Source organism: Lynx canadensis, chromosome X, assembly GCF_007474595.2.
Source record: "Lynx canadensis isolate LIC74 chromosome X, mLynCan4.pri.v2, whole genome shotgun sequence".
Classification (NCBI taxonomy): Eukaryota; Metazoa; Chordata; class Mammalia; order Carnivora; family Felidae; genus Lynx; species Lynx canadensis.
Genome location: NC_044321.2, coordinates 50,144,372 through 50,157,123, shown reverse-complemented (window position 1 = coordinate 50,157,123; position 12,752 = coordinate 50,144,372). Strand labels below are relative to the sequence as shown.

The 12,752-nt window shown below is 40.9% G+C and overlaps 1 protein-coding gene across 1 annotated transcript in view; it reads left to right on the top strand.

The window, feature by feature from the left end:
- MTMR8 (myotubularin related protein 8) overlaps positions 1-12,752 on the top strand; it is a 112,693-nt gene that overhangs the window by 92,929 nt on the left and 7,012 nt on the right. Inside the window, 1 exon segment of the mRNA XM_032592058.1 lies at positions 5,845-6,311. Coding sequence (XP_032447949.1) covers positions 5,845-6,311 — 467 coding nt within the window.

Genomic DNA, 12,752 nt, shown 5'->3' with positions numbered 1-12,752 from the left:
TAGGCCTGGATTGCAATGTATTTCCCTCTCAGGACTGCCTTCGCTGCATCCCAAAGCGTTTGGATTGTTGTATTTTCATTTTCGTTTGTTTCCATATATTTTTTGATTTCTTCTCTAATTGCCTGGTTGACCCACTCATTCGTTAGTAGGGTGTTCTTTAACCTCCATGCTTTTGGAGGCTTTCCAGACTTTTTCCTGTGGTTGATTTCAAGCTTCACAGCATTGTGGTCTGAAAGTATGCATGGTATAATTTCAATTCTTGTAAAGTTATGAAGGGCTGTTTTGTGACCCAGTATATGATCTATCTTGGAGAATGTTCCATGTGCACTCGAGAAGAAAGTATATTCTGTTGCTTTGGGATGCAGAGTTCTAAATAGATCTGTCAAGTCCATCTGATCCAATGTCTCATTCAGGGCCCTTGTTTCTTTATTGACCGTGTGTCTAGATGATCTATCCATTTCTGTAAGTGGGGTGTTAAAGTCCCCTGCAATTACCACATTCTTATCAATAAGGTTGCTTATGTTTATGAGTAATTGTTTTATATATTTGGGGGCTCCGGTATTCGGCGCATAGACATTTATAATTGTTAGCTCTTCCTGATGGATAGACCCTGTAACTATTATATAATGTCCTTCTTCATCTCTTGTTACAGCCTTTAATTTAAAGTCTAGTTTGTCTGATATAAGTATGGCTACTCCAGCTTTCTTTTGGCTTCCAGTAGCATGATAAATAGTTCTCCATCCCCTCACTCTGAATCTAAAGGTGTCCTCAGGTCTAAAATGAGTCTCTTGTAGACAGCAAATAGATGGGTCTTGTTTTTTTATCCATTCTGATACCCTATGTCTTTTGGTTGGCGCATTTAATCCATTTACATTCAGTGTTATTATAGAAAGATACGGGTTTAGAGTCATTGTGATGTCTGTATGTTTTATGCTTGTAGTGATGTCTCTGGTACTTTGTCTCACAGGGTCCCCCTTAGGATCTCTTGTAGGGCTGGTTTAGTGGTGACAAATTCCTTCAGTTTTTGTTTGTTTGGGAAGACCTTTATCTCTCCTTCTATTCTAAATAGCAGACTTGCTGGATAAAGGATTCTCGGCTGCATATTTTTTTTGTCTAGCACACTGAAAATCTCGTGCCAATTCTTTCTGGCCTGCCAAGTTTCAAAAGAGAGATCAGTCACGAGTCTTATAGGTCTCCCTTTATATGTGAGGGCACGTTTACCCCTTGCTGCTTTCAGAATTTTCTCTTTATCCTTGTATTTTGCCAGTTTCACTATGATATGTCGTGCAGAAGACCGATTCAAGTTACGTCTGAAGGGAGTTCTCTGTGCCTCTTGGATTTCAATGCCTTTTTCCTTCCCCAGTTCAGGGAAGTTCTCAGCTATGATTTCTTCAAGTACCCCTTCAGCACCTTTCCCTCTCTCTTCCTCCTCTGGGATACCAATTATGCGTATATTATTTCTTTTTAGTGTATCACTTAGTTCTCTAATTTTCCCCTCATACTCCTGGATTTTTTTATCTCTCTTTTTCTCAGCTTCCTCTTTTTCCATAACTTTATCTTCTAGTTCACCTATTCTCTCCTCTGCCTCTTCCATCCGAGCCGTGGTGGTTTGCATTTTGTTTTGCATTCCATTTAAAGCGTTTTTCAGCTCCTCGTGACTGTTCCTTAGTCCCTTGATCTCTGTAGCAAGAGATTCTCTGCTGTCCTGTGTACTGTTTTCCAGCCCAGCGATTAATTTTATGACTATTATTCTAAATTCACTTTCTGTTATATTTAAATTCTTTTTGATCAGCTCATTAGCTGTTGTTATTTCCTGGAGATTCTTCTGAGGGGAATTCTTCCGCTTGGTCATTTTGGATAGTCCCTGGTGTGGTGAGGACCTGCAGGGCACTTCCCCTGTGCTGTGGTGTATAACTGGAGTTGGTGGGCGGGGCCGCAGTCAGTCCTGATGTCTGCCCCCAGCCCACCGCTGGGGCCACAGTCAGACTGGTGTGTGCCTTCTCTTCCCCTTTCCTAGGGGCGGGATTCCCTGTGGAGTGGTGTGGCCCGTCTGGGCTACTTGCACACTGCCAGGCTTGTGGTGCTGGGGATCTGGCGTATTAGCTGGGGTGGGTAGGCAAGGTGCACGGCGGCAGGCGGGGCAGGCTTAGCTCGCTTCTCCTTAGGTGATCCACTTCAGGAGGGGCCCTGTGGCAGCTGGAGGGAGTCAGATCCGCTGCCGGAGGTTTGGCTCCTCAGAAGCACAGAGTTGGGTGTTTGCGCGGAGCGAGCAATTTCCCTGGCCGGAACCGGTTCCCTTTGGGATTTTGGCTGGGGGATGGGCGGGGGAGATGGCGCTGGCGAGCGCCTTTGTTCCCCGCCAAACTGAGCTCTGTCGTCCGGGGGCTCCGCAGCTCACCCTCCCTTTGTCCTCCAGCCTTCCCGCTTTCCGAGCAGAGCTGTTAACTTATGACCTCCCAGACGCTAAGTCGCGCTTGCTGTCGGAACACAGTCCGTCAGGCCCCTCCGCTTTTGCAAGCCGGACTCGGGGGCTCTGCTTGGCTGGCAAGCTGCCCTTCCGCCCCGGCTCCCTCCCGCCAGTCCGTGGAGCGCGCACCCCCTCGCCGCCCTTCCTACCCTCTTCCGTGGGCCTCTCGTCTGCACTTGGGTCCGGTGACTCCGTTCTGCTAATCCTCTGGCGGTTTTCTGGGTTATTTAGGCAGGTGTAGGTGGAATCTAAGTGATCAGCAGGACGCGCGGTGAGCCCAGCGTCCTCCTACGCCGCCATCTTCCTCAGCTCCTCTCTCAATTTGTATTTTTTAATAATTTCTTTTTAAGTTCATTTATTTTGAGAGACAAATCGAATGCACATGCATGCAAGCAAGTCTGGAGAAGGGCAGAGATAGAAGGAGAGAGAAAATCCCAAGTAGGCTCCGCACTACATGCAGAGCCAGATGTGGGGCTCGATCTCAAGAACTGTGAGATCATGACCTGAACCAAAATCAAGAGTTGGACACTTAACTGACTGAGCCGCCCAGGTGCCCCACCTATTCTCATTTTTTATTATTAATTTTTCCTTTTGCTCTTCAGCTTGGTTACTTTCCATTACTCTGTCTTCCAGCTCACTGATCCATTCTTCTGCATCCTCTACTCTGATGTTGATTCTGTCTAGTGTATTTATTTCACTTATTGAGTTATTCATCTCTCACTAGTCTTTTTAAATATTTTCTATCTCTTTGTTGAAGTTCTTACTGAGATTTTTCAATTTTTCTGAAATCTAGTGGGTATATTTATGACCATTGCTTTGAATTCTTTATCAGGCATATTGTCAATCTCCATTTCAATTAGTTCTTTTGCTGTGGTTTTGTCTTGTTCTTTCATTTGGGACATGTTTTTCTGTCGACTCATTTTTTCTCTCTGTTTCCATGTATTAGGAAAGTCAGCTGCATCTCCTAATCTTGAAATTGTGGCCTTATGAAGAAGAGGTCCTGTGGTACTCTGTAGTGTAATGCCCCGTATTCATCAGAGCCAGTTCTTCAGGATATCTCTATGTGTATTTTGTGTATCCTACTGTTGTAGCTGATCTTCATTTGCCTTTAGTCCAGTTGGATGCAAAGGCCCACTTTGCCAGTTGTGGGCAAGATTTGGTACCTATGCTGTTAAGAGGCCAGTCTGGGGCCATTGCGAGCTTGTAGTTGGTTGGTGTCAGCAGTCAAAATAGATGACTACCCTCAGCCGCTCTTCTGGGACTTCAGTTGCACTGATCCTCAGGGGGCTCTCCCTCTGTTGTCCCCTGAGAGGTTTTTGCTGTTGGGTAGGGCCTAGAGTCCAACCAGAGGCCTGTCCACAGTCTGTTGGGGCTGCAATATCATGGACCTGCAGGATGCTCTCACTGCCTTGTCCCCTGAGAGGTTTTCGTTGGTCAGCAGACCAACAATCCAACCCACTGCCTACCTGTAGTCTGTCTGCTGGGCCTGCATTTGAACTATTGTGTCTAGTGGTTATGACCCCCTCTCCCCAGGGCTGGGAATTACTTTGGGGTGGCACCAGTCTTTGACAAGTCTGCTTGCAGGATTTGTTTTGGCAAGAGTAGCTTTAGAGGATGCCTGAAGTGTAGGTTGGGTAGATGGGGTGGATCCACAGGGGAACTTGGAGGCAGGGTGCATGGTGTTAGCAAGGTAGGTAGAGGGTTTTCCAGCTGGTTACTGCAAGTGTCTTGCTATCTGTTCTGGGTATGGGGAAGTAGGGAGAGAAAAATGGTGCCTGCCAGCTCTTCTGTTCTTGGAGGTGTCTCCGACTGATCTCTGCCCCTCTGGTGCATGTTGTGAGATTAGTAAATAAACCTCCATCATTTATACTCCAAGTGCTTTTCAAACTGCTTCTTCTATGCTACATTTATTATACTGGCTCTTTAAGGGCAAAGACTCTGGTGCCTTTCAGAGTGGAGCTTTCAGCTTTCCCAGAGCTAAGCCTGCTGATTTTTAAACTACCTGGAGTTAAGCCCCACTGATTGTAAATACTTGAGAAGTTAAGCACCACTGGTTTTCAAAGCCAAATGTTTTTGGGACCTCATTTCCCAGTTCAGGTTCCCTATGTCTGGAGTGCCTGGTGTGGTTTCTGCTCCTCTCTCTTCTCTATTCTTGTGATATCGCTCCTTTTTGTAGTTAGTCTCACCAGGAGCTTGGTTCTCCACAACATCTCTGCCCCTCCTACCCCTTCCAATGTGGCCTTTTCTCTATGAATAACAGTGTAAAATCTGTTCTGCCAGTCTTCAAGTCACTCTCTGGGTTAGTTGCACTGATGTGGCTGTTATCTAGTTGTGCCCATGGGACAAGGTAAGCTTAGGATCTTCCAACTTTGTCACCTTCCCAGAAGACTTTCCCTGTTGAGAGCTTTAGAAAGGTAGTACAAATGTAAAGTTGAAATATGCAGAATACAAAAAAAATACAAAATGGAAAGTTTAAAAGACTCCCCTAGCCATCTACCCATTCATTTCCTTTCTTCAAAGGTTATCATGATTGTGTGTGTGTGTGTGTGTGTGTGTGATTTTCTAATTTCCAAAAAAATGAAAATGGTATGCTTATACCCTACAACTGGAGCTCCTGACTCGAGTCCATGAAACTGTAAGTGTCCTCAGGTACCTTTGGGGGAATCTATGAAGGCCTTGATATTATACCTAAAACTGTATGTGTGTTGTCTTATGTACACACATGTGCATACATGCAGTTTTCTGAGAAGAAAGCTCATCATTTTCTTCAGATTTTCAAGGTGGTCTATGCCCCCCCCCCCAAGGTTAAGAATCACCATTGTAAAGTATCATTGAGTCATTGTGTTATTCCTGAAAGTGAAAATATCCATTGGAGATAGCGTGAGGTATTAGGTGATAGAACTTGGTATTAAGAGGCAGGGTCAGATCTCAGCTCTAGCATTTCTACAATGTGTGAATTTTAGTCTTATTTAAATTCTCCTATTCTCAGGTTTCTCACTTGCAAAATACAGCTAATACCTAACCAACAGAATTATTATAAGTATACAAGGAAATACTATATATAAAGTCTCCAGCACTTAGAGGTGCTTAATATATCTTAATGATCCTCTCCCTTGCCCTCCCTGTTCCCAGTAATAGAATTATATTTATTAAAAAAGAGGACTTTTATAGATACAAGATGCTTCTTTAGTGGTAAGGCTTTTAAAGCACTATGTCAAGTAATGAAGAAAAGATGTTTGGGGGTAAGGTGGGGGGAAAAGGTTACACTATGCCATATTAGTGACAGCATCAGGATCCCTGCAGGTCATTGTGATATTTACTTAGGTTTTTTTTTCCTATTCCTAATTCTTTTCAACCATTCCTTGCTCCCGTGACAGAAACTGCAAGCCCATGATGAGCCACCAAAAGAAGTCTGTACATGCTCTCAATTAGGGAATTTATTATCTCAGCATCTGGGAAGTTCTTTGACCAATCCTCTTGACTTTATGGGTATTGATGGATACCTGAACACCTTGATGGAGAATGGCACCATATCCAGCAAAGGAGGCTTCCAGGCTCAGATGGATCAAGTGAAAAGACAGTGTGCAGACTTTCACCATGACTGTTGTGGGATCATAGGCAGCCTTAGGGCCATAAACATTTCTGGGGATATGGGATTCTCTGGAAACATGGGTATCTCTGAATCGAGGGGCATCTATGGGGCCACAGGCATCTCTGGCAACGTGGATATCTCTGAGACTATGGACTGCTCTGAAAACATCAGCATCTCTGGGAGCATGGGCATCTTTGGGGACACAGGTATCTCCAAGGCCAGCACAAAAGAAGCAGGCTGCTATAAGCAACGGTGAGCTACTTATCTGTTTCCATGCTAGGTGTACCTATGGCACCCACAATGATCCTTGTCCCAAAAAGGCTATGCTTCTTTTCCTGTTGGTTTAAATGGGTGAGTCTGGTACACCCCCCTCCCACTTAAGAGTCTGGAAGGTGATTTATGGCCCTTACTGATTAAGCAACCAGTATATGCATATCAGGCAGCCCAGAATGTAGGCAAGAGAAAAAATATATTATTTTTCTAGAACGGGATTTAACTTGAGAAATGTTGCCTTCCAGCTGAGATAGTAGGCTGATTCCACTGTTCCATTCTCCTTAATGATCAACCTCCTCTACTTTTCCACCCTCACTGCTATAGCATGAGAAAAAAGTGGTAATGTTGTCACAGTTGAGAATTAAGACACTGTTGAGAGGAAAGAGATGGTGTGTAGCAGGTAACTGACTTGCAGAATGGCTTAAAAGGAAATTTTACTTTTTAGTGTGTTCAGTTGTAAGATGTAAGCTAACATTATTCCCAATAGAGACCCCAACATTTGCATGAGAAATAAGTCAAAATGATCCTTAACTGTTAGCATGGGTGCATGGATGCTTGGTGGTTTAGAACATATAAGGAAATAGTTTTCTTAAATTATAACATTTGCTCTCCCCAGCCGACACCCCAGTTAGGTCTCATAATACTCAGCCAACTCCCTTTTTCATAGATATCCCATAGATAAACTTGCATCCACTAAATTCTAAGGCAATCAATTCCAAGTTAGTGGTATCTGAATTAATAACACTGATTAATGGCATTGTCAGCATCATTTTGGGAGACAACAGAAGGCTCAGTGCTTTAGACCTGGCTTAAACATGGCCTATGTGCGAATCTGAGTTTTCCTAAAACAGGCCTCTTCTTAGGTCTTTTTATGAAGACCAGTGGTTTTGCTTCTGTAAACATCACATCAGCTTTGTGGACTTTTAGACACAATTGACACTACTTTTAAAATATGGTAGGTTTATCACTTGTACTACTGTACACATTTGAAAAAGTTTATTCTTAGAGGAGACCCAAATACTCCTGGGGGAAGTGATGTATTTATTGTCAATTAAACACCAGATTTTCCCTTTGGGGTTGATAGGCTTGCTGTGCACTTTCCTTTTGAATATTCAGTCATGCTTTACTCAGTTCTACATGCTTGGGTAGGATAGGCCTCAGGAAGTTTGGGTCATGTACTATACATATTGTCAGCATTTTCAGAACTCCCATTGCCAACAGAATCCAGGTCTTCACCCAAGATGTCTATTCCAAATACTTTATATCTGGCTCAAGCTCAACTAGAGATGTCTTGGGGCACCTGGGTGGCTCAGTTGGTTAAGCATCCAACTTTGGCTCAGGTCATGATCTCACAGCTCGTGAGTGCGAGCCCCATGTCAGTCTCTGTGCTGACAGCTCAGAGCCTGGAACCTCCTTCAGATTCTGTGTCTCCCTCTCTCTCTCTGCCCCTCCCCTGCTCATGCTCTGTCTCTGTCTCTCAAAAATAAATAAACATTTAAAAAATTTTAAAAATAGATATCTGCATGAAGGAGCCATCTCTGTTACTACCACATCCAGTTGTAAACATAAACATTTCTAAAGGATCACTGTATTAGTTACTTTTCTTTATAAGAAAGCCTATAAAAAGTTGTTTAAGAGTCTGAGATTTATTTCTACAGACCTATACAAGAGCAGTACATAGTACCAAACCTTATTTCCTAGATCTAAAACAAAGTTAATCAACAGTGAAAAGGTCTTTTTCCATGCAGTTTTAAACTGAGAAGTGATAAAGAGCAACACTGGTATTTCAAAAGTAAAAATAAAATTTAAAAAATACTATTTTGTTTTTTTAGGATCAAAGGCCATGGAATCAGTTTCAGCCTAAAGATCTATAAGCTCAATTTGGTCTTTTATTATTATCATTTTTTATTCCCCAACATGTCCTATTATCGCTTGTATATAACAGACATGGAACTAAGGAATACCTTGTGAAAATTCCCCATTTTCTCTGAATACTAAACACCTTGCTGATTTACAGTTAGATTTGACATATCTGAGAGATGAAAAAATTCAGTGGAATCTAAATACTTATGCACTGGTAAAATCCAGTAACCATCTATAGTTAGAAGCATAGCAATAGAGAGGAGACTCCTGAAGAAAAGTTGCTGGGTACTAAAAAAGATGGTCTATTACTTACTTCCATTTCATACCCTCATACAGTAACTATATTGTGAATGAAATGTGACTCCCTCTCATACTGCCCTACCCTTCTAGTTCCCTGAGCAGAAATTCCATTCTTATGTGACTGTCCCACTTAAATAAGAAGGCATTTAACCACCTGCCACTGTCTCATCCACTAATCTGACCTCTGCCTGTTCCCTACACAAATTGACAAACCTGGGTGTCACTGATTATCTTTTTTAAGATGCAGGTTCCGTACCTGTGCTTGTGGCCATACTCTGATTCTGTTTGGACACTTTTTTTTTTAAGTTCATTAGTTATTTCCTTAATTTATGGAATTTCAGATTTCTCCCAGTAATAAATAAAACAATCATAAATAATAAACCTCAGTAACAGCTAATAGTCTGACTTTTTAATGAAGAAATTCAGGGATAGGGTTTGCTGTATGAAATACAACTGAAACTCTATCTGGAACTAAAAGGGCAAGTAAAGCTTATGGTGCATATATTGGGCATAGGTACCTTTGGAAAGTGACCCTAGAAATCGTGTTCAATTACTACCAAGTTGTCATTGCCTGTCAACATGCATGGATACCTTTTGTCTGAGACACACCTTATACTTTACTGAAAGTAAAATCTTTCCCTGAACACTTAAAACCAGAATGAACCTGAGTCTTTTTAAGTGGCATTTTTCAAACCAAATTAGTAAATATTTAAGGTTAGCCTTAATTTGGCAGCAAGAGAAATTTGTAACTATGTCAGATCTTTGTTACATACTGGCTTTTGTTAAACACATAACATCTTTTCATGATGCTGTTAAGCTTTGATACATCACTGGAAAATCTTTCTATGAGATTTTATAAAGTAGCCTTTTTTCCAAACATTGTATAGGAAATGTAAATTACCTTTAAGAAAAATACTTTTCTCAAAATGACATAGTATGCTTCATATTGGTTTAAACCTAGGAAGATTGTTCTCACGTTCTCTCTTTATTTCCAATGTGTATGATTTAGTGATATCTATTGTACCAAATCTTTTCCCCACCCTCAGACCTCTCCCTCCCAGAATTCTATGTATGATACAGGCAGATAGGATTCCGACCAAATCTGGTTGCTTTCTTCTAAGAGCAGACGTTTGATGTAGGTATTTAAAAACAAACAAAAAGTGGATGTGGATTAAGCCTTAAGTTTTTTCCTATGAGGTTATTTTTTTCATATAATGTGAAGAAATGGTTTAGCTGTTAGGTGACACCAAACAGACATAAAGGACAAGGGGAAAGGTTTGGGGTTGTAAAGGACTCTTAGTTTGTTGTCATTTTAAAGGCAGTTATATTTTCAGGGCTTTGGATGGTCACATAGAAGCTTTTCCAAGGCAAAAAAGTTGTAATTTTCAAGCCATACAGACCATGTCTTCTCTACTTCACTGCCTGTGAGACTGACAGTCTGTGTCTTCCTCCTTTTTTTATGTTCATTTATTTATTTTGAGAGAGAGAAAAAAGCATAGGAGAGACAGAGAGAGAGATAAGGAGAGAAAGAATCCCAAGCAGGCTCTGCACTGTCAGTACAGAGCCTGACACGGGCTTGATAGCGGGACTGCAAGATCATGACCTGAGCTGAAATCAAGAGTCGGACACTGAACGGACTGAGCCACCCAGGCACCCCTGTGCCTTCCCCTTAAATAGGAAGTATTAGTTTTGTCACCATTCACAGCAGTCCATGTCTCCTTTAGATGTCAGTGCAAGTAAACATGTTGGTGTACATGCTCTGTGATTTGTAACTTATCTTCACAAACACAAGTGCACTTTGAAAGCAGCTAATTTAGCCTTGTGTGTCTTGCTGGGGCTAAACAAAATCATGTTCAGAATTTGGCCTGTGTGAAACCAACAGCTTCCATGTTAAATCCAGTGCCCTGTCCCTTGGTATTTTCTATTCTTTGGGGGCGACCTAAAAGCCTCTTTCTTTTCCAAAGCTCTGTTGCCTTTCAACCATTTTCTTGTCTTTGTACTCAGATTCTTTAGACAGCCTATACCAGCCCTCACAGATTCCCAATTGTGGAAAAGGCAGGGGGAAGTCAGGAGGGAAGATTTACAGTAATACAGAAATCCACCTGACCAGTGAAGCAAAAGGAATATATATTGGTCCAGGATGACCAGCATTCCAGTTAATATTTCATTTGCTCAATAAGGCCCAAAAAAAGGTCCTCTTTTCTAGGCAGTACTGTGGCTGGCATGTTTTCTTTTGCAGCTCTTTTACACTGGTAGAAACTCTTTAAGTATGCTTTGAGTTGTATGGTTTTTTTTGTCAAAACTTTTCTCTGGGTATGTGGTCCTGAGTTTTCTTTTCTTTTAAATGGTCAAGAATGGTGGGTGGTATTCTCTCCCCTTAATATATCCCCAAGGCAGATAAGTCCTGAATCTCCTTCTTTGCTGTTTGTAGCTAAAACATCATTGCACTCCTCACCAGTCAGGAGGGAACATGTACACCAAAGTCATTAGGTGATCACTGTTCAAAGACATGTGTCTGATCCCACTTCACATGCAATTGGCCACACCATTCACATAAAGTATCTACACATTTCTGCCTCACTCATATTTGCAGACAGGGTAGTTTCTATATTTCATGAATGCCAATAGGAATGCAGAGCATGTATCCTTGTTCTGAAACAGAGCATGTTCTGTATTTTAGTTAATAGTGCCTCGGGCTTAGGAACAGCTAACAGGTCCAGTCCTCCTGGAATGTAACTCATAGTAAGAGTATTTGTATATGTGTGTATTGTAACTTTAGTAATATCTAGTATCAAAGGTCATTTGGGGATTCAAATGAAGAGAATTTATCCAAGAATAAAAAAGCTCTTAGTGCTAGACCTCTAACTAATATACGCCAGCTAACTTTAGGAAATGAGAACTTTAGAACATGTTAAGCCAGAGATAGAAACCAAAGTGATGTTGGGACAATTGGCTTTTTCCCTGGGATGTATTGATCAGGTAGCTTTAGAAGTAAGATTCAAATATATGACTAGTGTTATCTGTAGTGTGTTAATGTTAGCCACATACTTGCATGGACATCATGCAATTCATATAGGAATCAGAATCTAAATTGTGTAGGTTCTTTGAGAACCTGACTTTTCTTTAACTTCAGGTTTACAGAATGATACTGTCACAGTAGCTCAAGTCTGAACTTGAGTTCAAGTCCAAGGTACAAGAGTGTATATGAATGACTATTTTTTTCAAATTCAAGTGTAATTAACATACAGTATTATATTAGTTTCAGTATACAATATGATTCAACAATTCTATATGTTACTGCTCATCACAATAAGTGTATTCCTTTTTTTTAAATTCCAGTATAGTTAATATACAGTGTTATATTAGTTACAGGTGTACAATATAGTGATTCAACAATTCTATACATTATTCATTGCTCATCATGATAAGTGTACTCTTAATCCCCTTCACTTATTTCACCCACAACCCTTCACCATATCCTCTCTGGTAACCATCAATTTGTTCTCTATAGTTAAGAGTCTGGGTTTTGTTTTTTTGTTTGTTTGTTTGTCTCCTTTTTTCTTTGTTTTATTTCTTAAATTCCACATATAAAGGAAGTCATATGGTATTTGTCGTTCTCTGACTGACTTATTTCACTTAGCATTATACCCTTTAGATCCAGCCATGTTGCTGAAAATGACAAGGTTAAATTATTTTTTAAGGGCTAAGTCATATTCCATAGTATATGTATACCACATCTTCTTTATCCATTCATCTATCAGTAGACACTTGGGCTGCTTCCATAATTTGGCTATTGTAAATAATGCTGCAACAAACATAGGGGTGCATATATCCTTTCAAATTAGTGTTTTTGTACTCTTTGGGTAAATACCCTGTAGTGGAATTACTGGATCATATGGTAATTCTATTTTTAATTTTTTGAGGAAATTCCATACTGTTTTCCACAGTGGCAGCTCCAGTTTGCCTTCCCACCAACAGTTCATGAGGGTTCCTTTTTCTCCACATCCCCGTCAACACTAATTGTTTCTTGTTTTTGATTTTAGTCATTCTGACAGGTGTGAAGTGATATCTCATTGTGGTTTTGATTTGCATTTCCCTAATGATTGGTGATGTTGGACATCTTTTCATATGTGTGTTGTCCATCTGTATGTCTTCTTTGGAGAAATGTCTGCTCATGTTTTCTGCCCATTTTAATTGGATTTATAGTATCTAAAAATATAAAGAACGTATACAACTCAACACCAACAAACCCCAAAT